This window comes from Balaenoptera physalus (assembly GCF_965194825.1).
Source record: "Balaenoptera physalus genome assembly, chromosome: 4".
NCBI lineage: Eukaryota > Metazoa > Chordata > Mammalia > Artiodactyla > Balaenopteridae > Balaenoptera > Balaenoptera physalus.
The window spans coordinates 119,552,733-119,577,693 of NC_138891.1; the positions used below are offsets into that span (position 1 = coordinate 119,552,733).

The 24,961-nt window shown below is 34.2% G+C and overlaps 1 protein-coding gene across 6 annotated transcripts in view; it reads right to left on the bottom strand.

The window, feature by feature from the left end:
- The window catches only part of LOC309660083 (uncharacterized protein), a gene marked incomplete at its 5' end in the record, with an annotated part of 664,039 nt that overhangs the window by 284,218 nt on the left and 354,860 nt on the right, over positions 1-24,961 (bottom strand). For all 6 annotated transcript variants that reach the window (XR_014263120.1, XR_014263121.1, XM_082460620.1 and 3 more), the window contains one exon: positions 2,122-2,205. Coding sequence is in view for 4 of the 6 variants with exons in the window: in XM_082460620.1 (XP_082316746.1) it covers positions 2,122-2,205 (84 nt within the window). The remainder of the gene's footprint in view (positions 1-2,121; positions 2,206-24,961) is intronic.

Below are 24,961 nucleotides of genomic sequence, written 5' to 3' on the forward strand. Positions count from 1 at the left end.
AGGTGGCAAGAACATACAATGGAGGAAAGAGAGCCTCATCAATAAGTGGTGCTGTGAAAACTGGACAGCTACATGTAAAAGAATGAAATTAGAACACTCCCTAAGACCATACACAAAAATAAAATCAACATGGATTAAAGACCTAAATGTAAGACCAAACACTTTAAAACTCTTAGAGGAAAACATAGGAAAAACACTCTTTGACATAAACAACAGCAAGATCTTTTTTTGTCCCACCTCCTAGAGTAATGGAAATAAAAACAAAAATAAACAAATGGGACCTAATTAAACTACAAAGCTTTTGCACAGCAAAGGAAACCATAAACAAGATGAAAAGACAACCCTCAGAATGGGAGAAAATATTTGCAAACAAAGCAACTGGCAAAGGATTAATCTCCAAAATTTACAAGTAGCTCAATATCAACAAAACAAACAACCAAATCCAAAAATGGGCAGAAGGCCTAAATAGACATTTCTCCAAAGAAGATATACAGATTGCCAGCACACACATGAAAGGATGCTCAACATCACTAATCATTAGAGAAATACAAATCAAAACTACAATGAGGTATCACCTCACACCAGTCAGAATGGCCATCATCAAAAAATCTACAAACAATAAATGCTGGAGAGGTGTAGTGAAAAGGGAACCCTCTTGCACTGTTGGTGGGAATGTAAACTTGTACAGCCACTATGGAGAACAGTATGGAGGTTCCTTAAAAAACTAAAAATAGAACTACCATACGACCCAGCAACCCCACCACTGAGCATATACCCTGAGAAAACCATAATTCAAAATGAATCATGTATCATAGTGTTCATTACAGCTCTATTTACAACAGCCAGGACATGGAAGCAACCTAAGTAGCCATCGACAGAAGAATGGATAAAGGAGATGTGGCACATATATACAATGGAATATTACTCAGCCATAAAAAGAAAGAAAATTGAGTTATTTGCAGTGAGGTGGATGAACCTAGAGTCTGTCATACAGAGTGAAGTAAGTCAGAAAGAGAAAAACAAATACTGTATGCTAACACATATGTATGGAATCTAAAAAAAAAAGAAATGGTTCTGAAGAACCTGTGAGCAAGACAGGAATAAAGATGCAGACATAGAGAATGGACTTGTAGACACAGGGAGGGGCAATGGTAAGCTGGGATGAAGTGAAGAGTGTCATGGATATATATACACTACCAAATGTAAAATAGATAGCTAGTGGGAAGCAGCCACATAGCACAGGGAGATCAGCTCGGTGCTTTGTGACCACCTAGAGGGGTGGGATAAGGAAGGTGGGAGGGAGACTCAAGAGGGAGGAGATATGGGGATATACGTATATGTATAGCTGATTCACTTTGTTATACAGCAGAAAGTAACACACCATTGGAAAGCAATTATACTCCAATAAAGATGTTAAAAAATAAAAAAATAAAAATAAAATAAATGTACTTTAAAGGGAACAAATAAATTACTATGGATAAGAAGCAGAGACTACATTCAAGGGAAGCATAATTATTCAAATATTTTTATTTAAAGATTTTGTTGGTCTAAATAACAATCATGTTTTAATTAACATTTCATAAAATTTGTAGCTGTACTTAAAGAAATATATATATAGTCTATTTTCTATTAAAAGCTTTTTTTTTTTAACATAGTCCATTTTTTTTTCCCATTAATTAACAGTTCTGTGGGACTTTGCCCTGGGCCAGTAGCTAGGCTCTGATCTCACATGTCTAACAAATATCTGCAAGTGGAGGCAATAGATCTAATGTTACCCACCAGTTCGGTTCAGTCCTAACCTCCACTTCTCATTGCTCTGATGTCCTCAGGATTCCATGTGCCAAAATGAGCTTGTTTCACCACCCCATGTGCCTGAATCAGTTTCCAGAAATAGTTTCTGCACTGAGGCTTTTTGCAAACACATAGGTTTGAAAGGAACTGTGTGTATTAGATTCACTTCTGCAAAGTTACTGTGTCCGGTTATGAAGATAAAGATTCTGTAAGATTCTTCAGCTTGTTCTGTTAACTGTTTTCTTTTCTTTAACAACCTTGGTATTAGTCTTCTACCTTAATAGATATATGTTAATGATTATGGATTTTACGGGGGGACAGTTCTCCTACCTGTGTGTGTTTCTCCTGTGATGTTCAACTGCACAGGTGTAGACACCAAGTATGTCGCAAGTTGGATTTAACCTAGGCTGTCTCCTACAATGGGTAGAATAGAAAAAAAGACTTTAAATGTACTGAAGGTATATACAACAGCATTAAAAATAATTGGTCACTTGATGCTTTCTAAATTTGAACCACCTGAAGCAGACTTCTCATTATGTCTAGGGTAAGAATAGCATTTAAAAAGTGATCTGTTTTTACTTCTGCCTCCAGGAATAAGTAAGTAACAGGCCTAAGATTTACCATACTGTCTTAAGCAACTAGAAAAGCCCAGCAAGATATTTTTTAAAAACCAGTGGTTTAAAAAAAAAAAAAAAAAAAAAAAAAACCAGTGGTTTTCAGATATTGGACAATACGCAGTACAGAACAATGATCCTTGGAGGGAACGGAAACAAAACAAGGTAAGCCCTATGATTGCCCCACCCTGCTGTCTAGGGAAGTTTCCACAATAGAGTACAGGGAAAGGGAACTGAAAGAGAATCTGCAGGTATTCCTGAGTTGAAAGACAAGTTCAGATTCCAGAAAGGTCAAGATGCCACAAATTTGTAGGGCAGAGAGACAGCTACACAAGAGCAAACCTCAGAAATCTACATCATGGGGCACTGGGTAGAGTCCTTAGAAAGGTATTGTTTTAAGCCACACCTAGAAAAGATCAACTTGTTTCCAAGTAACTTACTACTTCCCTGAATAAAGTCCAAAAAATATTAAAAGAAATGCAAATACTGTAGCACACCACATATAAAATTCACAATGTGACATCAAGTCAGGAAAATACCAGGAGTGCGAAGAAGCAAAAGAAGAATCTCTCAGTACAAACAGATGCAGAAATAACACACATGAAAGAATTAGTAGACAAGAATGTTAAAACAGTCACTACAAATATGCTCTATATGTCTAGGAAAGTGGATGAAAGTGGACATGATAAGGAGAGACATGGAAAATTTTTTTTAATTGTAAAAACCAAAGTCAAATTTCTAGAGATTAAAAAAACAGCAAAATACACATTCTTTTGGAATATTTACCAAAATGGAAAATATTTGGGGCCATAAAACAAGTCTCGATGAATATAAAAGTTTTCAAAACATTAGAATATGTTGTCTGACCACAGTTAAATTAAACTAGAAATCAATAACAGAAAGTATATGGAAAGTCCACAAATATTTTTTAAACAAAACAACATGCTTGTAAATAATTGATGGGTCAAAGAAGAAATCACAAAGGAAATTAGAAAATATATTAAATAAAAATGAAAGCACATTATATCAAAATTTGTGGGAAGCAGTTCATAGAGGGATAATTATTGCTTTAAATGTTTATATAAGAAAAAACAGAAAAGGCTGAAATCAACATACTAAACTTTCACAATAAGACATTAGAAAAAGAAGAGTGAATAATATTCAAAGTAAGCAAAATTTTAAAAAGAGCATAAATCAATAAGTAAATAAAGTATATATAGATATATATATACAGAGAGAGAGAGAGAAAGGCTGAGAGAGACAGAGAGAGAAACACAGAGAGAAAATCAATAAAAACAAAAGCAGGTTATTTGAGAAGATCAATAAAACTGATAAACTTCTAGCCAAAAAAGAGGAAAGAAGATACCTATTGCCAATATAAATGAAAGAAGGTTACTCACTACAGATGCTACAGACATTAAAAGAATATTATGAAAAATTGCATTGCAATTGTTTCAACAACTTAGATGAAATGAACAAACTTCTTAAAACAATAAAACTACTAAAGTTCATTCAAGAAGAAATAGACAACCTGAATAGCCCTATATCTACTTTTAAAATTGAATTTGTACTTAACAACTTTTCCAAAGATTAAATTCTAGGCATATATAAGACTTCACTGGTGAATTCTACCAAACATTTAAGAAAAAACAACACCAATTAATATTTCTGCTCATTCTGAGACCAGTGTAACTCTGATACCAAAACCAGACAAAGAGATAAAGAGATAAAGAGATAAAGAAGGAAAGAAAGAAAGAACGAAAGAAAGAAAGAAAGAAAGAAAGAAAGAAAGAAAGAAAGAAAGAAAGAAAGAAAGAAAGAAAGAAAGAAAGAAAGAAAGGAAGGAAGGAAGGAAGGAAGGAAGGAAGGAAGGAAGGAAGGAAGGGAAAGAAAGAAAGAAAAAGAAAGAAAGGAAGGAAGAAGAAAGGAAGAAAGAAAGGAAGGAAGGAAGGGAGGAAGGAAGGGAGGAAGGAAGGGAGGAAGGAAAGAAACTACATACCAACGACCCTCATGAACATAGATGAAAAATTCTTAAAACCTAATTTTAGAAAACGGACTTCAACTGTATATAAAAAGGACTATACCTCATGGCTAAGTGGGGTTTATCTCAGAAATGAAAGTTTTATTTAGATTTTGAAAGTCAAACAATACAATTCATCATAATACTCAAGACTCAATAGAAACATCATATGGTTCTCAGTAAATGCAGAAAAATGACAAAATTCAATATCCATTTATAATTTTAAAACTCAGTAAACTAGGAATAGAATTTGCAGTAAATTGAATAATTGTCTTCTAATCACTGGAACGTGTGAATATTATCTTATGTGATGAGGACTTTGCAGATATGATGTTTAAATGAGATTATCTTGGATTATCTGGTGGGTCATAAATGCGATCACAAATGTCAATGTAAGAGTAAAGCAGTGTGAAGATTTGGCTACAGAAGAGAGAAGGTTTTGTGATGACCTCGGAGATCTGAAGATGCTATATGACAGGCTTTGGAAATGGAGGAAACAGCTGTGAGCCAAAGAATGCAAGGATTGCAGCTCCAGAAGCTGGAAAACACAAGAACATGGATTCTCCCCTAGAGCCTCAGGACACTGAGGACACATACCCTGGTTTTGGCCCAGTGTAACTGATTTCAAACTTCTGACCTCCATAACTAGAAGAGAATAAATTTGTGTTGTGTGAGCCACCATGTTTGTGACAATTTGTTACAGCAGCCTAAGAAACTAATAGAGAAAGGAACTTCCTACACTTGATAAAAAACATCTAAGAAAAATCAACAGCTAACATAGTTAATGATGAAAGGCTGAATCCTTTTCCCTTAAGATTGCAAACACGGCAAGAATGCCCACTCTTACCACTTCTATGCAACATTTTATTATAGTCAGTTAAATAAGGAAAGGAAAAAGAAGTAAAAAGTATAGTGATAGAAAAAGAAGTGACACTATTTACAGAAACAGGTGGGTTTAAGTAGAAAATCCTAAAGAATCTTTAAAAAGCTATTATAACTAATGTGTAATGTTTGCAAAAATCACATGACTCAATCTCAATATTAAAAATTTTAAATATATAGCAAAGAAAAACCTAGAAAATAAAATGGAAAATAAATACCATTTACAAGAGCAACAAAAATATTAAATTCTTAGGAATAAATTTGACAAATGTAGACTATTTGTATGCTAAATTCTACAAAATATTTACAGAATTAAACAAAACAAATAAATGGAGAGATATAGCATGCTCAAAAATCAGAAGATCCAACGTTGTTAAAATACGAATTCTTCAGAGATTGATCTATTGATCAGAATTTGGCAAACTTTTTCTGTAAAGAGCCAAATAGAAAATACTTAAGGCTTTGCAGGCCAAATAATGATGTCTGTTGCATATTCTTTGTTTTTTTGTTTTGTTTTGTTTGTTACAATCCTTTAAAAATGTGAAAAAAAATTTCTTAGCTTGAGGGCAGTAGAAAAACAGACTATAAACTGGATTTGATACATGGGCTATAGTTTGCAAACTCTCGCAATGAATCCTAATGAAAATCCCAACAGGCTGTCATATGGGAATTTATATGGAAATACAAGAGTCCTAATGTAGCTAAAGTTTGAAAAAGAAGAACAAGGTTGAAAAACGTATACTACCTGATTTGGACACTTATTTTCAATCTCCAATAATCAAGTTAGTGTGGTAGTAATAGTGTGGTTAGTAGTATAAAGCTAGATATACAGATCATTGGAACTGTAAAGGAAGTCCTCAAAAAGATGTATGTATACATGGTCAACTGATTTTGATAAGGATGCCAAAGCAATTCCACAGAGAATTGATCATCTTTCTACAAATAGTGCTGAACAATTTGGATTATTCTTTTGGGATAAGAAAGAAAAAAACATCAGTTCTTATCTCAGGAAAAAAAAATTAGGAGTAAATCTTGGGCTAGGCAAAGATTCCTAAATAGAGCACAAAAGTCATGAACAATAAAAAAATCAATAAAACATTAGATTTCATCAGAACATAAAACATTTGTTCTTTGTTAAGACACTATTAAGAGAATGGAAAGACAAGCCACTAACAAGAAAAATATACTTGCAAAACATATATCTGACAAAGAACTTCCATCTAGAACAAGAATTATCGAAACAAGGCCCATGGGCTAAGTTTGACCTGCCATCTGTTTTTGTAAATAAAATTTTATTGATACATGGTCGTGCTTATCCATTTGTGTCTTATATGTGACTCTTTTCATGATACAAGGCCAGGTTTAATAGTTGCAACAAAAATAATATGGCCCATAATGCCTAAAATAGTCACTCTCTGGCCCTTTAAAAACAAGTTTGCCAATCCTTGATCTCGAATACATAAAGAACTTGTGTGTCATAATAATAAGACAAAGAATCTAATTTTCAAAAATGAGCAAATGATTTGAACAGACACTTCACGAATGCAGATGTATAGATGGCCAATAAACATGAAAAGCTGCTCAACATCGTTAGTTACTAGAGAAATGCAGATTAAAACCACAGTGAGATACCACTCACTATATGACCATGAGAAGAGCTAAAATTAAAGACTGTTCATACCAGCCAAGCAAGTGGGGAGGGAGCAGACGGAATCCTCAAGCATTGCTGGTAGGAATGGAAGATGGTGTCATCACTTTTGATAATTTGATAATTTCTTAAATAGGTAAACATGCACCTGCTATATAACTCAGTCATTCTCCTCTTGGGAATGAAATAATACGTCTATACAAAGACATGTTCCTGCATGCTCATAACAGTTTTCTCTGTTAGATCCCCAAACTGAAAGTGATACAATATCTATCAGCAGCTGAATGGATAGACACATTGTGATGCATACATTGAATGGAATACTAGTCAGTAATAAAAAGAGTACATGCAACTCAATTATGAAACAAAAAAACAATTTTCAAAAATGAGCAAATGGATGTATCTCATAATATTTATGCTGAGTGAAAGAAGCTGGATAATAAAAAAGTACATATCATATTGAATGATATTTTATATAAAATTCTAGAAAATGGAAAATAATATAAAAAGACAGAAAGTGGATTAGTGGATACACGGGAGGGGGAGGGTGAATAAGGGGAAGATTACAAAGCAGGATAAAGAACTTTTGAGTTGTTTTTTTTTTTTAATTTGTATTGGGGTATAGCTGATTTACAATTTTGTGTTAGTTTCAGGTGTACAGCAAAGTGAATCAGTTATACATATACATATATCCACTCTTTTTTAGATTCTTTTCCCAAGTAGGCCATTACAAAGTACTGAGTAGAGTTCCCTGTGCTATACAGCAGGTCCTTATTAGTTATCCATTTTATAATAGTAGTGTGTATATGTCAATCCCAATCTTCCAATTTATCCCCCCCTGCCCTTACCCCCTGGTAACCATAAGTTTGTTTTCTACATCTGTAACTCTATTTCTGTTTTGTACATAAATTCATTTGTATGCTTTTTTTTAGATCCCACATATAAGTGACACCATATGATATTTATCTTTCTCTGTCTGACTTACTTCACTCAGTATGACAATCTGTAGGTCCACACAGGTTGCTGCAAATGACAGTAATTAGTTCTTTTTTATGGCTGAGTAATATTCCATTGTGTGTATATATATATATATATATATATATATATATATATATACCACATGTTCTTTATCCATTCCTCTGTTGATAGACACTTAGGTTGCTTCCATGTCCTGGCTATTGTAAATAGTGCTGCAATGAACATCGGGGTGCATGTATTTTTTGAAATATGGTTTTCTCCAGATATACGCCCAGGAGTGGGATTGCAGGATCATATGGTAGCAGCTCTATTTTTATTTTTTTAAGGAACCTCCATTCTGTTCACCATAGTGGCTGTATCAGTTTACATTCCCACCAACAGTGTAGGAGGGTTCCCTTTTCTCCACACCCTCTCCAGCATGTATTGTTTGTAGATTTTTTGATGATGGCCATGCTGACCTGTGTGAGGAGATACTTCACTGTAGTTTTGATTTGCATTTCTCTACTAATTAGTGATGTTGAGCATCTTTTCATGTGCTGTTTAGCTAGCTATCTGTATGTCTTCTTTGGAGAAATGTCTATTTAGATCTTCTGCCCATTTTTTGATTGAGTTGTTTGTTTTTTTGGTATTTAGCTTCATGAGTTCTTTTTGATGAAAATGTTTGTTATCTTGACTGTTGTAATGGTTTCATGGTTGTACACATATGTCAAAACTCATCAAATTTTACACTTTAAAATGATACTTTGTTGTACATCAATTTCATCTCAAAGCTATACAAAAAGGGAAACTTTACTTGAATAATATTTCCATAGCCACAATTTCTCCAACATAGATATCATTCCAGGAGTGTTATTTGTAAGCGAAACATAATTCTAGTGACATTCTGTCTAGCTACTAATATTGTCTGAGAAGCAGCAGCCTTGGCATTGGCTGACAGGTTGTCGGAAACACTGAATCCTTTCACTAGCTCAGCCACCACCCCAGAGACTTTGATCAGAATATAAATTTTGGAAGGGTTTCCAGGTGACTTAACATGCACATTAAAGTCTGAGAAACACTGTTCAAGAGACAACAGCTTTGGCTCAAATGAGAAGTAAAAATCAGTACAAATACCTCTTATTAGAGATGTTATTTAAAAGGTTCATTTACCATGCCCTGGATTACTAGATAATTCTAAAATACTCTTTGAGTCTGATTCCACAGTCCTATGTCATTGCCTATTTTTTTTTTACCGGGACTGCCACCACTTTTCACAAATGGATTTTCCTGTAATATCCCCCTCTCATTGTAATCTTTCCATACTTAAGCATAAATGCTCATATTCTCATAGGGAGCACTAAGTTTTTTTAATTGCTTTAAAATCATATTGGGATCTCTTGCCTCCATTCTTATCCAGGATTTCTGTGCATTGTGGTAAAATGGGACAAAGGGTGGTTTCAGAGAGTTAGCATCTGAGTCAAAATCTCTAAAATTAACTCCAGAAATTATTGACAGAAATAAATGAAGAGAAAAAACTCAACCCTGTAAACAACTATCCACTTAATTTTTTTAAAAAAAAACTTTTAGTAAAATGAGTAAAACTCTAAGAAATGAGATAGAAATAAAGATTTGAAAAGAAACATAATAGAAAGCAAGTGCATTAAGAAAAGACCACACACCAGGGAAAATAATACCTTACTTTATACAACTTTTTATAAATTTTACTGTTCTTTCACATTCATTATTTCATTTAATCTTTTCTAAAAATGTATGGATAAGAAGTCAAATGTTATTATCTCCATTTTTCAGATAGTTATGTCATTTGCCCAGCCTCACTCAGCTGGGGATTCAAATCCAGTTGTTTCAACTTCAAGCCTGGTACTCCCTCTACCATCCCATATCGCATGTATGAAATGTTCTCGCATGATCTCTTGCAAGCTTCACATACAAGCAGTTCAATTAAAGACTGAAACAAATGTCCCGAGGCATTTGCTATCATGATAAGCTGAAATCTGAAAGAGTTTTATGTTAAAATCAAAATTGCCTTTAAGTTACAGAAGCATATAAACGCATCTTTATCTCAAAAACATTTATTGTCTTTTTACCTAAAATGAAATAGCAAACAAGATAAATTTCATTTGGTTAAAAAAATATAACTTCTGGGTAGGAAGATTTTTTTTTTAATCTGGAGAGATTTTTTTCCATTAAGTAGTTAATTCTAGTGAATTCCAGATGTCGTCTTTTAACAGGCACTGTTCTCAGACTTATTTCTACTAACTAAAGAAATCTCCCCTCTTTAGGTAAATTTACTGTATTTCTACGACCTTTTGTCCTGGAGTCAACCATCTTTTGTATCTTTTTTTTTTTTTTTTTTTTTTCTTAAATGATGGTTCTCTATCTTATTAAAGGGCTTGACAGAAATAGATAAAAACGACACCTGGAAAAGAACATTTCTACTCTTGGGCGTCATCGAATTTCAAATTTAAACTTGGGGAAGTATCTGAAAAAAGCCCAAACAAGTACAGATCAAGCACAAAGAGAAATGTCCCCCTCCTCCTCCTTCTTTTTTAGTTGGTGGGGAGGAGATTATCTTGTTTTGTTCTGTTTTGTTTTCCATTTGGTCAGCTGGCACACTGCACAGTAAGTTGAGTTTTTTTTTCCCCTTTCTCATTGCAGTTGCTTTTAGATGTGTCCTAAATTAGCTCTTCTTTAAGTTGCAGGGAGTTGGCCTCCATTCCCCAAACCGAACAATAGTTCCCCTCGGGTGAGAGTGCCAGCTACATATATTATCGGTCCTGTTCCCAGCAGGAACATTTCAGTGCCTGCTTAGAAAAATTAGTCACATGGATTTTAGATTGGAGGGGGGATGGCTAGCTTCAGATATCGTCTGTAATTTGTGAGAAAATTGAACTGTTTCTTTCTTTTCATGTCTCCCAGTCACCATTTTTGACTTTCATAGATGCTTCACCTTTCTTCATGAGAGTCAAGAATGAGCCCATCTTTGGAATGCTCCAAAAATTAAGGGCACATTTAGTCTGTTAATTCTTCTTAGTTGGCCCAATTCCACTTTAGCTAATTATATTCTGTTCCAAAAAAAGAAAAGAAAAGAAAAGAAAAAATCTCTTCACATTTGGAGATGAAAAACATTGTTTTTCAACCTTCTCTTCTGAGCTAAAGCTCACCCCTCAAAAGCCCAGCATGGATCCATCTGAAGTTGCCCAAGTACAAATGCCTAGAGTGTGGGAGAATCCAAAAGAAGACGCCATTCCCAGAGGATAAAGTGGCCATCTTTGTACCCACCCCAAAATCAGTATACAAAGAAAAATACATGATTATCTGGCTACAGAAGTTGGCACTTTGCTTTAAGAGGCACACTTCTTTACCAATGGATAACGATGTCATACTTGAGGATCCACACTAAATACCATCCAAGAGAAGCAGGAATTCTCTGGAAAAAGAATGTCTGTTTCTTTTTTTTAAATGAAAAGCATTGCAAAGTAATCCAGATAGTCTAAGTCCTGTAGTTTCTAACCTCTTCTTTGATGCACTGTACGTTGCAAGCTCCAAATGTGTCTAGCATGCTTAAGATACTCATTGAAATATATACCTCATACCATGATGTTTCTTTTTTGCCACAATGTTTATAACAAGGGCTCTTAACTTTTATTTCAATTGCATGAAATAATGTGACATTTGCCCTTGTTATTTTAGCTTTATTTCAGAAGTTTCTAAAACATTTGTCTCTGCAAGATTTCCTTGATGTTAAGGCACAGGAAAGTGCTTTAGGCTCTGCTGACTCAACATTTACACATTTTTCTTCTGATGAAATATTTGTTTGCTTTAAAACCAAATGATGTAACGTAACTAAAACAATATAGAATTATACTAATTATGGTGTGACAGATTTAGATGGAATCATACTTTGTCTGCTCTTGTAGTATATATAGTCATTATCTATCAAGTATTCACATGTAGATTGAAAATTTTCACACCAACTATCAAAACTCCAAACCAACTACTTAAAACAAAAAAAAAAAAAAAGTAAATTTCAAAAGGCTTACAGGTTTAGTTTGGATAGCACCAGCAGGAAGTGATCTGTGAAAAAATTCATTTTGCCAGTCTTTGTGACTAGAGAGAGTTCCTATGATTAAGCATTTTTAAAGGGTACAGCTTAACTTTAAAATTCATAGGCTAAGGACTTCCCTGGTGGCACAGTGGATAAGAATCTGCCTGCCAGTGCAGGGGACACGGGTTTGATCCTTGGTCCAGGAAGACCCCACATGCCGTGGAGCAACAAAGCCAGTGCACCACAACTACTGAGCCTGTGCTCTAGAGCCCATGAGCCGCAACTACTGAAACCCACGTACCTAGAGCCTGTGCTCTGCAACAAGAGAAGCCACTGCAATGAGAGCCCGCACACCACAACAAAGACCCAACACAGCCAAAAATAAATACAATTAAAAAAAAATTCATAGGCTAAAAATAGTTTCATGGGAGGTTTGCGGTTGGTGTCACACTTTTATATGTTCTATTACAAGTTTTGTATAGATGTAAAATTGCATTCATATCTGTCTCATAAATAGCTTTAAGAGAAAGAGATGAACCATAATAGAGGTAGATGTTTCCCCCCAGATATCAGTGATGATAAGGTCTTAGGGAATATAGTTTTAGGTGAGGAGGAAGAGGGGAGACACTGGGAAATCTTTCAATATTCAGTTAACATTAAACTTTCTTATACAAGAAAAAGAAAAAGAAAGACAAGTTACAAAAAAAATCTTAAGCTCAATGAGAGGGCATAAAAGCAGTAGATGAAGAGTTAAAGATGATCAATTTATGAAAAAAAATTACTAATTATATGTGAATCATATAAACTGCTCCTAGAAGATGGCAGCTAAAGAACAGAGGTTTTTTTTTGTTTATTTTTTGTTTTTTAAGTTGTTTTGCTTGTGTACCAATATTAAGTCCTTGACTTCAGCAGTTCTAGAATCTATACCTCAGGAAAAAAAATGAACTAAGTTAGGTGTGTTCATAGAAAGGAATTCACAATGAATAAATGATGAGCTTATTTTTATTTAAGGATGAAAATTTTAGATACCTTTATTGGAAAATGTGAGTACCTTTGAAAAATACAGCTAAAATATTTTAAAAATACTTAAAGAATATGGACAGAGTAAAAGCCAAGTCTTAAAATATTGAACTTAGATGTCGCTCTGATATTTGAAGGAAGTAGAGTTAATAAAAGAAGGAGAATTAATAAAAGGAAGAAACATTTTTCTAAGTATGTAGTAAATTTGTGATATTCCTGACTCCAAGAAATAGAAAATATTCTATGCTCTGGATGGGTATGAATTATTACATTAAATATACAATGCAAGCAATAGAGTTTAGTAAAATAGGTTTGTGAAATTCAGTTGTAGTCCTAAGCCTTTTATATCTGTATTATAAAGATCAGTTACCATGCTCAGCTAAAATACCTTAGTTTTATTCTCAAAGAAAAAATTATTTAAAAAAATAAGATTTACAAAACTACAATGAGGTGTCACCTCACACCAGTCAGAATGGCCATCATCAAAAAATCTACAAACAATAAATGCTAGAGAGGGTGTGGAGGAAAGGGAACCCTCTTGCACTGTTGGTAGGAATGTAAAGTGATACAGCTACTATGGAGAACAGTATGGAGGTTCCTTAAAAAACTAAAAATACAACCACCATACAACCCAGCAATCCCACTACTGGGCATATACCCTGAGAAAACCATAATTCAGAAAGAGTCAAGTACCACAATGTTCATTGCAGCTTTATTTATAATAGCCAGGACATGGAAGCAACCTAAGTGTCCATCGACAGATGAATGGATAAAGAAGATATGGCACATATATACAATGGAATATTACTCAGCCATATAAAGAAACGAAGTGGAGTTATTTGTAGTGAGGTGGATGGACCTAGAGTCTGTCATACAGAGTGAAGTCAGAAAGAGTAAAACAAATACCATATGGTAACACATATACATGGAATCTAAAAAAAAAAAAAAATGTTTCTGAAAAACCTAGGGGCAGGACAGGAATAAAGATGTAGATGTAGAGAATGGACTTGAGGACACAGGGAGGGGGAAGGTTAAGCTGGGACAAAGTGAGAGAGTGGCATGGCCATATATACACTACCAAATGTAAAATAGATAGCTAGTGGGAAGCAGCCACATAGCACAGGAAAATCAGCTCAGTGCTTTGTGATCACCTAGAGGGGTGGGTTAGGGAGGGTGGGAGGGAGACACAAGAGGGAGGATATATGGGGATATATGTATACATATACCTGATTCACTTTGTTATACAGCAGAAAATAACACAACATTGTAAAGCAATTATAATCCAATAAAGATGTCAAAAAAAAAAAAAGATTTAACCTAGGATAGGTTTTTTGCTGTTTTTTGTTTGTTTTTTGTGGGGTTTTTTTTGTGTGTGTGTGTGGATTCTAGTGCCTTTTTCTATGCGACAAAGTTCTGATGATAATGGGAGAGCTGAAGAACCATAGGTGTTGGAATATAAAGAAATTGAACATACCGAAAAACAAAAATTCCAGAATGCTATATAGACTCCACTGAATTTTTTTATCTCTCTTTTACCACTAGTCCTTAGGGCACTTTTTGAACTTGGAAGAATCCCATATACTTCACAGATATACTTTCTTTTATAATCCTAGCTACTAATCAAATTATAAAATGTCAAAACTCTCTCAGTAGCCCCCTACATTTTTTAAGTTTCTAAGAATACATAAAATGATAGTCAGACTTCTGTTCCTAATATAAAGTGCCAATCTCCCTCTGAGGGACCAGAGTCTATATAAATTGGTTCTTAATATTTTCTGTTACTTTCTCTTTGAATCTCACTGTATATGACAAAATGAATATCTAGTAAGACTAAATTTACAGAGGATCCTTGGTGATTTTCTTAGCTATTTTGACCAAGAAATAGATTTTTTTTTTTCCTCTCACGATACTAGAAATTTTGACACAAAAGAACCCTGATTTTTTGGAGTCAAGAAAAAAAAAAAACAACTTCAACATGTATTGTAATAAGTGTGAAAGAAGTTGCAGGTTATTTGGTGGTTTTCTTAGCTACATGTGACTCATAAAAATGATGTAATTTTGACAGAAGCAACAACTCAAAGGGTACAAAAGAGAATTTATAATGCCAGTGACCTCTGCTGCTAGATGAGTCTACAAATTTAGGAATTAAAATGCCAAAATTCTTTAATAGTATTATAGTCACCCTATTCTTAATTTCACTTACTCGCTTAATTTTAACTGTATCACTTACATGATTTAACACAACAACAAATGGAAATTTAACAGTGCCATTTGGGACATACTAAACTATCTTTCATGAGTGATGCAATTATTCTGAAATCTAACTGTACAGTAAATGATATACTTGCATGAATATTGGCTTGAGTATTTTGGCTTCAATTTTAACTTTTGTAATAGCTATGGCAAAATTTTCCTATCAAAAAATCTTAAAATTGAGAATGTCTTCATAAATGTTCAAAAAGTCAGTATCTGGACACTTCCTGGAAGCAGATGCACCTTCCTCATCTATATGTAGTGGAGTTTGAATATAACAAAATTGTTTAGCTTTTTCTTGATAAAAGATGTGGGTATAATTATTCTAGTTAGGGCTCTATCACTCTACCTGCTTGGCATATAGCATCCTGAGCCAATCCTCCAATATTTGGAGAATCTATGATGGAACATTTATAAAGCAACACCTGATATCCACGTGGGTTGATGTGATTTAGTTGCTTCTGGCTTATAACACTCAAGAGAGATTGTAATGAGAAGATGAGGGTAGAAAATCATGGAGAACTCATATATATATACAAGGATAGTGAATTGGCAGACCACAAAATTGGTATTTTAGGCAAAGTGATATCTTGGAAGAATGTATAGACAAGAGAGTAAAAGGTGTAGTCAAATGACAAGCTCAAGCAGAAAAAAGATTAAGAAGAAAAAAATGAACAAAAAAATGTAAATAAGAGGAAGGTGCTGGCACTGAGCATCCCAAGAATAGAGGTAGCCAAAACCTAAGTCAGAGCAGTCAGAAGTACACTAGAAAAATGTGAGAAAGCTGAATTAAACTATGATATAAATTAATTCAGGAATTAGTCACTAATAATTTTCATTACATGTAATTGGTGACATCTTCTGCTCTACATTCCATGGAATAACTCTTTGAAGGAGAAAAGAGAAAAGGAAAACTAACATTTCCTGATGGAATATTATGAGCCTGACAAAGTGCCATATGGACAACATGCAGTCTTGTCCAATCCTCATGGTCATAAAGGGTGAGGATGCTTTGGAAGGTCTGGTGAGGTGGGAGATACACTGTACGCAGATTCATAAGAATGTCAATTCCCCATTAGAAGCAAGAAGTGACCTGGATGCTTCTAATATGATGAGTCAGAATGTCCACTTCATTCCTGGAGTAGAATTAGGGAGAGGAAGGGTATAATCTGATGAACGTTACCTTTAGAAATAAAAGCTGAGAACAGAAGTCTAATACAGACTTCAAGATGGCAGAAAAGAAAATAAGTTGGGATTTCTAGAAGAGGCACAAAAGCTATTAAAAAGTAACATCCCTTAATCTTTCTAATGTTCCCATGGCCTGTTTGATTTGTGATTTTTCATCTACTTTTACAAAATTATTGGCTTTAAAGCAAAAAAGTCCTTATCCTTTCAGTCATAAAATAGATTATTAGTTGGAGAAGCTATGTCTGATTCAGTATTGGTTGGGTAAAGACATTTCCGAAAGCAACGCAACAATACCACCAATCGAAACTTTAGGTTTTGTTTGCTACAATGAGAAAGAAAGGGAAGGAAGGAGGGAGGGAGGGACAGAGAGAAAGGGAAAGAGAGGCAGAAGAAAGAAAGAAGGAAGGAAGGAAGGAAGGCAGGGAGGGGAGGAAAATAGGGCCTAGGACCAGAACCAAAAAGAATGGACCTGGGGTTTAAGACTTTGCCCAAGGTCTGAACAGAACATTCCCTGAACTTGATAACCCATGAAGCAGACATCACATCACGTATCTTTTGAGGAAATTTAAGATCACAGAAATTTTGTGATCTGCCCAAGCTCACACATCTAGCAAATGCTGGAGCTGGAATTTAAGCCCAGCTGTGATGGAGCCTCTAATCATGCTCCATCACAATGACTAGCAGATGAAAATTTTAAGCCAATAATAAGGAAACGGAGCCATAAAAAATAAAGAACAATAGTACTATAAAGCAAAAAGTTACTTAACATATATTAATACAATCGCTGTAATTGAAAAAGAAAAGTATTACAGAATTTAATGAAATATTACAGCATAAATATTTATTAGTCTAACGAAGTATAATTTGTATAAGAACAAAAGTTTGTTTTAAGTGAAACATCTTAATTTAGCATGAGAAAGAATGATAAGCATAAAATAAATTAGAAATTCTTTTGAGTAACAAGTTGAGAAGAACTACATTTTATTGTCACTTAGTGGGATCTGTGTTATACCCCTTTTTTTGTTGTATTTGAGCCCTACTCGACATATTCACTGCAGTTTGGGAAATACAAAAGTACAATGAACTAGGGTTCTGATCCTTAGCTTTTATAAGATCTATAATAAATCACTGCAAGGAATGTCTGGACCTAAGTTTTCTAACTTACAACAATTAGGCACTTGGCCTAGACTAGTGGTTATCATATTTTATTTTATTATAGAACTCCTTTTTCCAAATAAGTCCTTCAGTTAATTTCAAATAAGTAATGCTGATAAAATTGCAGCATGACAAATACCAGAAAACAAAGGTTTGGTTTTTTTTCTTTCTTTCCTTGAGCTCCTAGATTTATGTTCTAGAGGAGGCCAAGCCTTAAAACATGTGGGAAAATGATACTAAAATGAAATATATCACAGCATTTCACATATTATACTCCAAAAGTCCTAGCTCTTGAAAGCAGTGTTTTTAAAAGAATTCTCTGGCTAATAATATTGTTGAACGATGAACACTTCGTCTCCCTTTTGGAGAGTTACAATATCTATGCCATGTTAAGAAACCAGTGAAATTCTGCAAGAAACAAACTTGCTTAAATTTGTTTATTCACCTGTAACACAAGTGAGTTCAAGTCACTTTTTTTTTCTTCACCTGAAGTGAATGTCCCAAAAACCATGCTTTTTTTAATATCGATTACAAGCTCATGAACACCAAGAACCTTAGTTTAAACATCTTGACCTACTTACAGATTCTGAAATGGTACCTTACTGTATAATAGCAAGTCAATGGATATTATATCCATGAATTCAAAGTTGAATTCCAAAAGCACAGAGTTAACTGGGCACAGACCATATTTAAAGTATCTTTTAAAAGGGAATACAAAGGAAATTCAAAGCTCATCATGGAAACTAAATCTGAGATAATGTAGATAAACATCTAAAATGGGGAAAATACCTTGAAAATACCTCTCTCTCTCATTTTCTCCCTGGCTTCAAGCTAAGACTTTGTCCTATTTATTCCACTTCTCTCCATTTCTCATCATTTCCCTTAGCCAAAGTCAGGGGAAAATCTGAAGAAAGAGGAAATGCTAGAACCTCAGTATCTGCCCCTCACCTCTATCCTGGTCCTCCCCTAGGCCTGGCCATTCCCATCTAGGATACCCTGCTCTTGAGTATCAGCTCTTATCCCAGCTTCCATAACAAGAGCTTCTCTTCGTTCCAAAGCTAGTGCCTTTGGTGGAGCTCCAGTGTGACCCAAGTATGCTTTTCCACTGATATGTGGATTGATATTCTTTAAGCCCTTTCTGTACAGAGATTATCTTCCACTAACCATATGCACCTCTAAAATCACTAAGTGAAAGGAGAAAAGTGACATAGGAAAAACTGTTATTGTCTCATTTCTACAATGGCAAATAAACAATGAGAGGGAGAGTTTTTGTTACTTTTAGAAATGGACAATAAAGAAAAAACTAACACTATTTCTTTTAATATTGAACCATGTTGAACAAAAACTTTACTTGTAAGCCATAGACGGTGCTGTGAAGTAGGCAAACCAAAGATGGGGGAGAGGGGGAGCAGAATGTAAGGACAGGATCCAGTAACAAAAAGTGAGTTTTATCCCCAACACTTCAGCTGTTTAAATCCCTGAACTGGACCTGGTGGTACCCACCACCATTAGTTTGGTAAGCTGTCCCCGTCCTCTTGTTAAGAGGTAGGAGTGTTGGGGAGACTTCTGTTATTCCATTGCATTGCTGCCAACCCAACCTGAAAATACGTGGTTTTTCAGAGAAACATTTCAGTATGTGGTGTTAAGTTTCATAGCATTCTTGAGATAGTATTCTACTTTTGATATACAATGTGATAGGTGAGCTGGCCTTGGGACTCTAACGCCAGCTGTAATATGATTCCCACCCTTTTGGAACACAACCTGTTCATGAAATAGAGATTGCATTTATTTTCAGGAAAGAAAAGTACTGAGGTTTCTCTAATCCAGAATAGTTTAAATATAGGAAATGTTCCAGAGGACAGCAATCAAAATGGTGAGTGAGTTAGATTGTTTTATTCATGTGTAAATATAAATGAAGCATAAATTACCCAAGAGAAATTTGCTGAGGAAAAAATAATAATAATTTGGGAAAATTATGTGATGGTCTATAGAATGTGAAAGGCACAGACTTCAAAGCAAGAGAAATAACTCAGTATGATTCAAGGGATAGTAGTACCAATAATAGAATGTCCACAGAGTAAAGCAGAAGCTGCCTCCCCTATTGAAAAAGTAGCAAGTCTGAATGTGGTTTAGAAATCTAAACCTGGTAAAGACTTAGGAATAGACTCCAACAGTATGTAATACTCATGTTAAAAGGAGATAAAACCACCTAACTAGGAAGCCAATAACTGTTCCTCTGCATTTTCTAGACATATCATTTGACTCATTGGGGTCATATTCTTTCGTAGATACTGTACTCAACCAATTTGTTACCAACTTTTCCCACCACTGGAAAAGGCTGTTGAAAACATTAATTTTTGGTGGCAAGCTGCTTGTGCTTTCCTCTGGGCATCTAAAAAATCAGTAGATGCATGACAAAAATTAAAGATCATAATTAACTTATTTCTAATGACAAACAAATTAACAATCTCACATATTCTTAACAGTCTTCAATGCTGTCAGGTAGAAATATAATGTGAGCAATACATGTAGTAATTTTAAATTTCCAAGTAGCTACATTAAAAAAAAAGAAAGGTAAAAGAAATAGGTAAAATCCATTTTACTTAACCCAATGTATCCAAAAAAATTACAATTTTATCTTGTGACACTAGCCACATTTCAATGCTCAGTAAGCACATGTAGCCAGAATACCATATTGTACAGCTGAGGAGCCAGAGGAAAAGTAGAGGAATAATGCAATGAAGAAAAATTTGTGTGTGGGTCAATGAAGGAACATTCATTTTGACTCAAGGTAATGAACATAATGATTGTATTGAGCACTCTACAGGTAACTTCACTGTGAAGGGGAAGGAGGATCACAGGCACAATGTGTGTGGGGTGGAGTGAGACTATCACCAAAATAAAAATGAACCCCCTTATGTGATTTTGAGATACGTTAATTTTAGAATAAAATGACCTTCTTTATATTCCCTCTAAGTGATCAATTTAAAATATATCAAAACATAATTTAAAAAATCTTTACAATTGGCAACTGTAATGATGTTAGGGTGCTGTGACAAGAAAAGTGTTATAATGAAAATTATAAATAAAATGGTCAAGGATAACACTTAAATTAAGCACTTAAAAACATTTCTAGGACAGTTAAAGATGTAAATTCAGAATACCAGTTGCAGGTGTTCATACAGAAATATACACACAATTTATTTTTTTATTCAATAAAAATTCTTTTAGCATTTACTCTATACTAGAAGCTTTCCTAGGCCCTGGGGATGCAGCAGAAACAAAAATAGGTAATATCTATGCTCATTAGGAGTAGATATTCTGGGGTCGATACATAAATACATTTGCCTACCAAAGCTTTGTTAAACTGTTTTTAAAGAACTTCCTTTTTCCATCACAAACTAATATGACCTAGAGTTTGCTACCTTAAGGGAACATACTCAATCTGATTGTCAGACTCAAGAAGTATGGAACCTGTTTTATCTATCATGTACTTCAGTACATACCAGAGTGCCTTATTATTATTTAATGATGGTATTAAATTGAATCAAGCTGAAATAAATAAAATTTAAATAAAATTTAAATAAAATAAATCAAATTTAAATAAATCAAATTTAATTGGATGTAATAAAACCGATGTTATTGCACTGCTAAAAATCCTAACTCAAAAACAGGGAATATCTCCATTAAAAATTAATACCATTTTTGGATTGGGTTGTTTGTTCTTTTGATATTGAGCTGCATGAGCTGCTTGTAAATTTTGGAGATTAATCCTTTGTCAGTTGCTTCATTTGCAAATATTTTCTCCCATTCTGAGGGTTGTCTTTTCGTCTTGTTTATGGTTTCCTTTGCTATGCAAAAGCTTTTAAGTTTCATTAGGTCTCGTTTGTTTATTTTTGTTTTTATTTCCATTTCTCTAGGAGGTGGGTCAAAAAGGATCTTGCTGTGATTTATGTCATAGAGTGTTCTGCCTATGTTTTCCTCTAAGAGTTTTATAGCGTCTGGCCTTACATTTAGGTCTTTAATAATCCATTTTGAGTTTATTTTTGTGTATGGTGTTAGGGAGTGTTCTAATTTCATTCTTTTACATGTAGCTGTCCAGTTTTCCCAGCACCACTTATGGAAGAGGCTGTCTTTTCTCCATTGTATATTCTTGCCTCCTTTATCAAAAATAAGGTGACCACATGTGTGTGGGTTTATCTCTGGACTTTCTATCCTGTTCCATAGATCTATATTTCTGTTTTTGTTCCAGTACCATACTGTCTTGATTACTGTAGCTTTGTAGTATAATCTGAAGTCAGGGAGCCTGATTCCTCCAGCTCCGTTTTTCTTTCTCAAGATTGCTTTGGCTATTCGGGGTCTTTTGTGTTTCCATACAAATTGTGAAATCCAAAAATGAGCAGAAGACCTAAATAGACATTTCTCCAAAGAAGATATACAGATTGCCAACAAACACATGAAAGGATGCTCAACATCATTAATCATTAGAGAAATGCAAATCAAAACTAAAATGAGATATCATCTCACACCGGTCAGAATGGCCATCATCAGAAAATCTACAAACAATAAATGCTCGAGAGGCTGTGGAGAAAAGGGAACCCTCTTGCACTGTTGGTGGGAATTTAAATTGATACAGCCACTATGGATAACAATATGGAGGTTCCTTAAAAAACTAAAAGTAGAACTACCATACGACCCAGCAATCCCACTACTGGGCATATACCCTGAGAAAACCATCATTCAAAAAAGTCATGTACCACAATGTTCATTGCACCTCTGTTTACAGTAGCCAGGACATGGGAGCAACCTAAGTGTCCATCAACAGATGAATGGATAAAGAAGATGTGGCACATATGTACAATGGAATATTACTCAGCCATAAAAAGAAATGAAATTGAGTTATTTGTAGTGAGGTGGATGGAGTTAGAGTCTGTCATACAGAGTGAAGTAAGTCAGAAAGAGAAAAACAAATACTGTATGCTAACACATATATATGGAATCTAAAAAAAAAAAAATTGGTCATGAAGAACCTAGGGGCAAGATGGGAATAAAGACACAGACCTACTAGAGAATGGACTTGAGGATACAGGGAGGGGGAAGGGTAAGCTGGGACAAAGTGAGAGAGTGGCATGGACATATATACACTACCAAACATAAAATAGATAGCTAGTGGGAAGCAGCCGCATAGCACAGGGAGATCAGCTCGGTGTTTTGTGACCACCTAGAGGGGTGGGATAGGGATGGTGGGAGGGAGGGAGACTCAAGAGGGAAGAGATATGGGGACATATGTATATGTATAACTGATTCACTTTGTTATAAAGCAGAAACTAACACACCATTGTAAAGCAATTATACTCCAATAAAGATGTAAAAAAAAAAAAAATTAATACCAAAACCAGATAAAGACATTACAAAAAGGAAAACTATAGACCAATATCTCTCATGAACAGAGATGCAAAAACCCTCAATACGATATTAGCAAGCCAAATTCAGCAATATATAAAGAGAATTACATATCATGATTAAATGGGATTTATTCCAGTTATATAACTGGTATATCAACAAGTGATAATCAATTAATGCAATCAATCATATAAACAGGTTAAAGAAGAAAACTGATTAAAAAAAAAAGTATTTGACACATCCTAATGTCCATCTACGATAAAAAAAACAAAACAAAAAACCTTTCAGCAAACTAGGAATGAAAGGGAAGGAACATCCTCAGCTTGGTAAGTAGCATCTATTAAAAAAACCTACAGTTAACATCATATTCAATGGTGAGAAACTAGATGCTTTCTCACTAAGACTGGAAACAAGGCAAGGATGTCCTCTCTCATAACTCTTATTCAACATTGTACTAAAAGTTCTAGCAAACATAATAAGACAAAAAATGGAACTAAAATATATACAGTCGCTGAAGTAAGAAATATAAATTATCTTTTTTAGAGATGACATGATTGTCTATGTGGAAAATCCCAAAGAATCAACAGAAGTCTCCTGCAATAAACAAGTGATTATAGCAAAAATCCAGGGTAGAAGGTTAATATACAAAAGTCGATTGCTTTTCTATATACCAACAATGAAAAATTGAAATTTGAAATTTAAAACACAATACCATTTACATTAGCACCAAAAATAATAAAATACTCAGATATATATCTTACAAAATATGTAAAGGATCTATATGAGGAAAACTGTAAAACTCTGATCAAAGAAATTAAGGAATATCTAAATAAATAGATATTTCATGTTCATGGATAGGAAGACTCAATATTGTTAAGACATTAATTCTTCCCAACTTGATCTATAGTTTCAAGGCAATCCAGATCAAAATCCCTGAAAGTTATTCTGTGGATATCAATAAATTCATTCCAAAATTTATATGGGGAAATATAAGACCCAAAATTGCCAGTGCTATTTAAAGATGAAGAACAAGTTAGAGGACTGACACTGCCTGACTTCAAGACTTAAAGTTATCAAGACAGCATAGATTTGGCAAAAGAATAGATACTTAGATCAATGAAACAGAAATGGAAAAAAAGATAGTCTTTTGAACAAATGGTACTGGACTAATTGGACATTCATATGCAAAATAATGAATCTAGATATGGGACTTACACCTTTCACAAAAATTCACTCCAAGTAGATCTTGACCTAAATGTAAAATGAAAAACTATAAAATTTCTAGAAGATAACACAGGAAAAATATAAGTGACCTTGGTTTGATGATGAGTTTTTAGATACAACATTAAAAGCAAGATTGTTATAGAAAAAAATTAATAAGTTGGCCTTATTAAAATTGAAAACTTTTGCTCTGCAAAAGACATTGTTAAGAAAATTTAAAAATCAGCTGCATGCAGTGAGAAAATACTTGCAAAACACATATCTGATAAAGGACTTGTATCTAAAATATTCAGAGAGGTCTTAAAACTCAACAATAAAAAACAAACAACCCAATAAAAAATGGTAAAAGAATCTGAATATATACTTCATCAAAGAAGATATACAGATGGCAAATAAGCATATGAGAGGTGCTTATTTTTCACTAGGGAGTTGTAAGTTAAAACAACGAGGGTCCTATTAGAATGACTGAAATTTTTTAAAAGTTGACAACAAATGCTGACAATGAAATACAGCAACCAGAACTCTTGTTTACTGCTGGTAGGAATGCAAGATGGTACAGCCATTCTGCAAGACACTTTAGTACCTTCTCACAAAGCTAAACATAGTGTTACCATATCATTCAGCCATCATGCTTCTAAGTGTTTACCCAATTGACTAGAAAACTTATGTACACAAAATATCTGCCCTTAAATGTTTATAACTATTTTATTTATAATTACCCAAAATTGAAAGCAACCAAGATG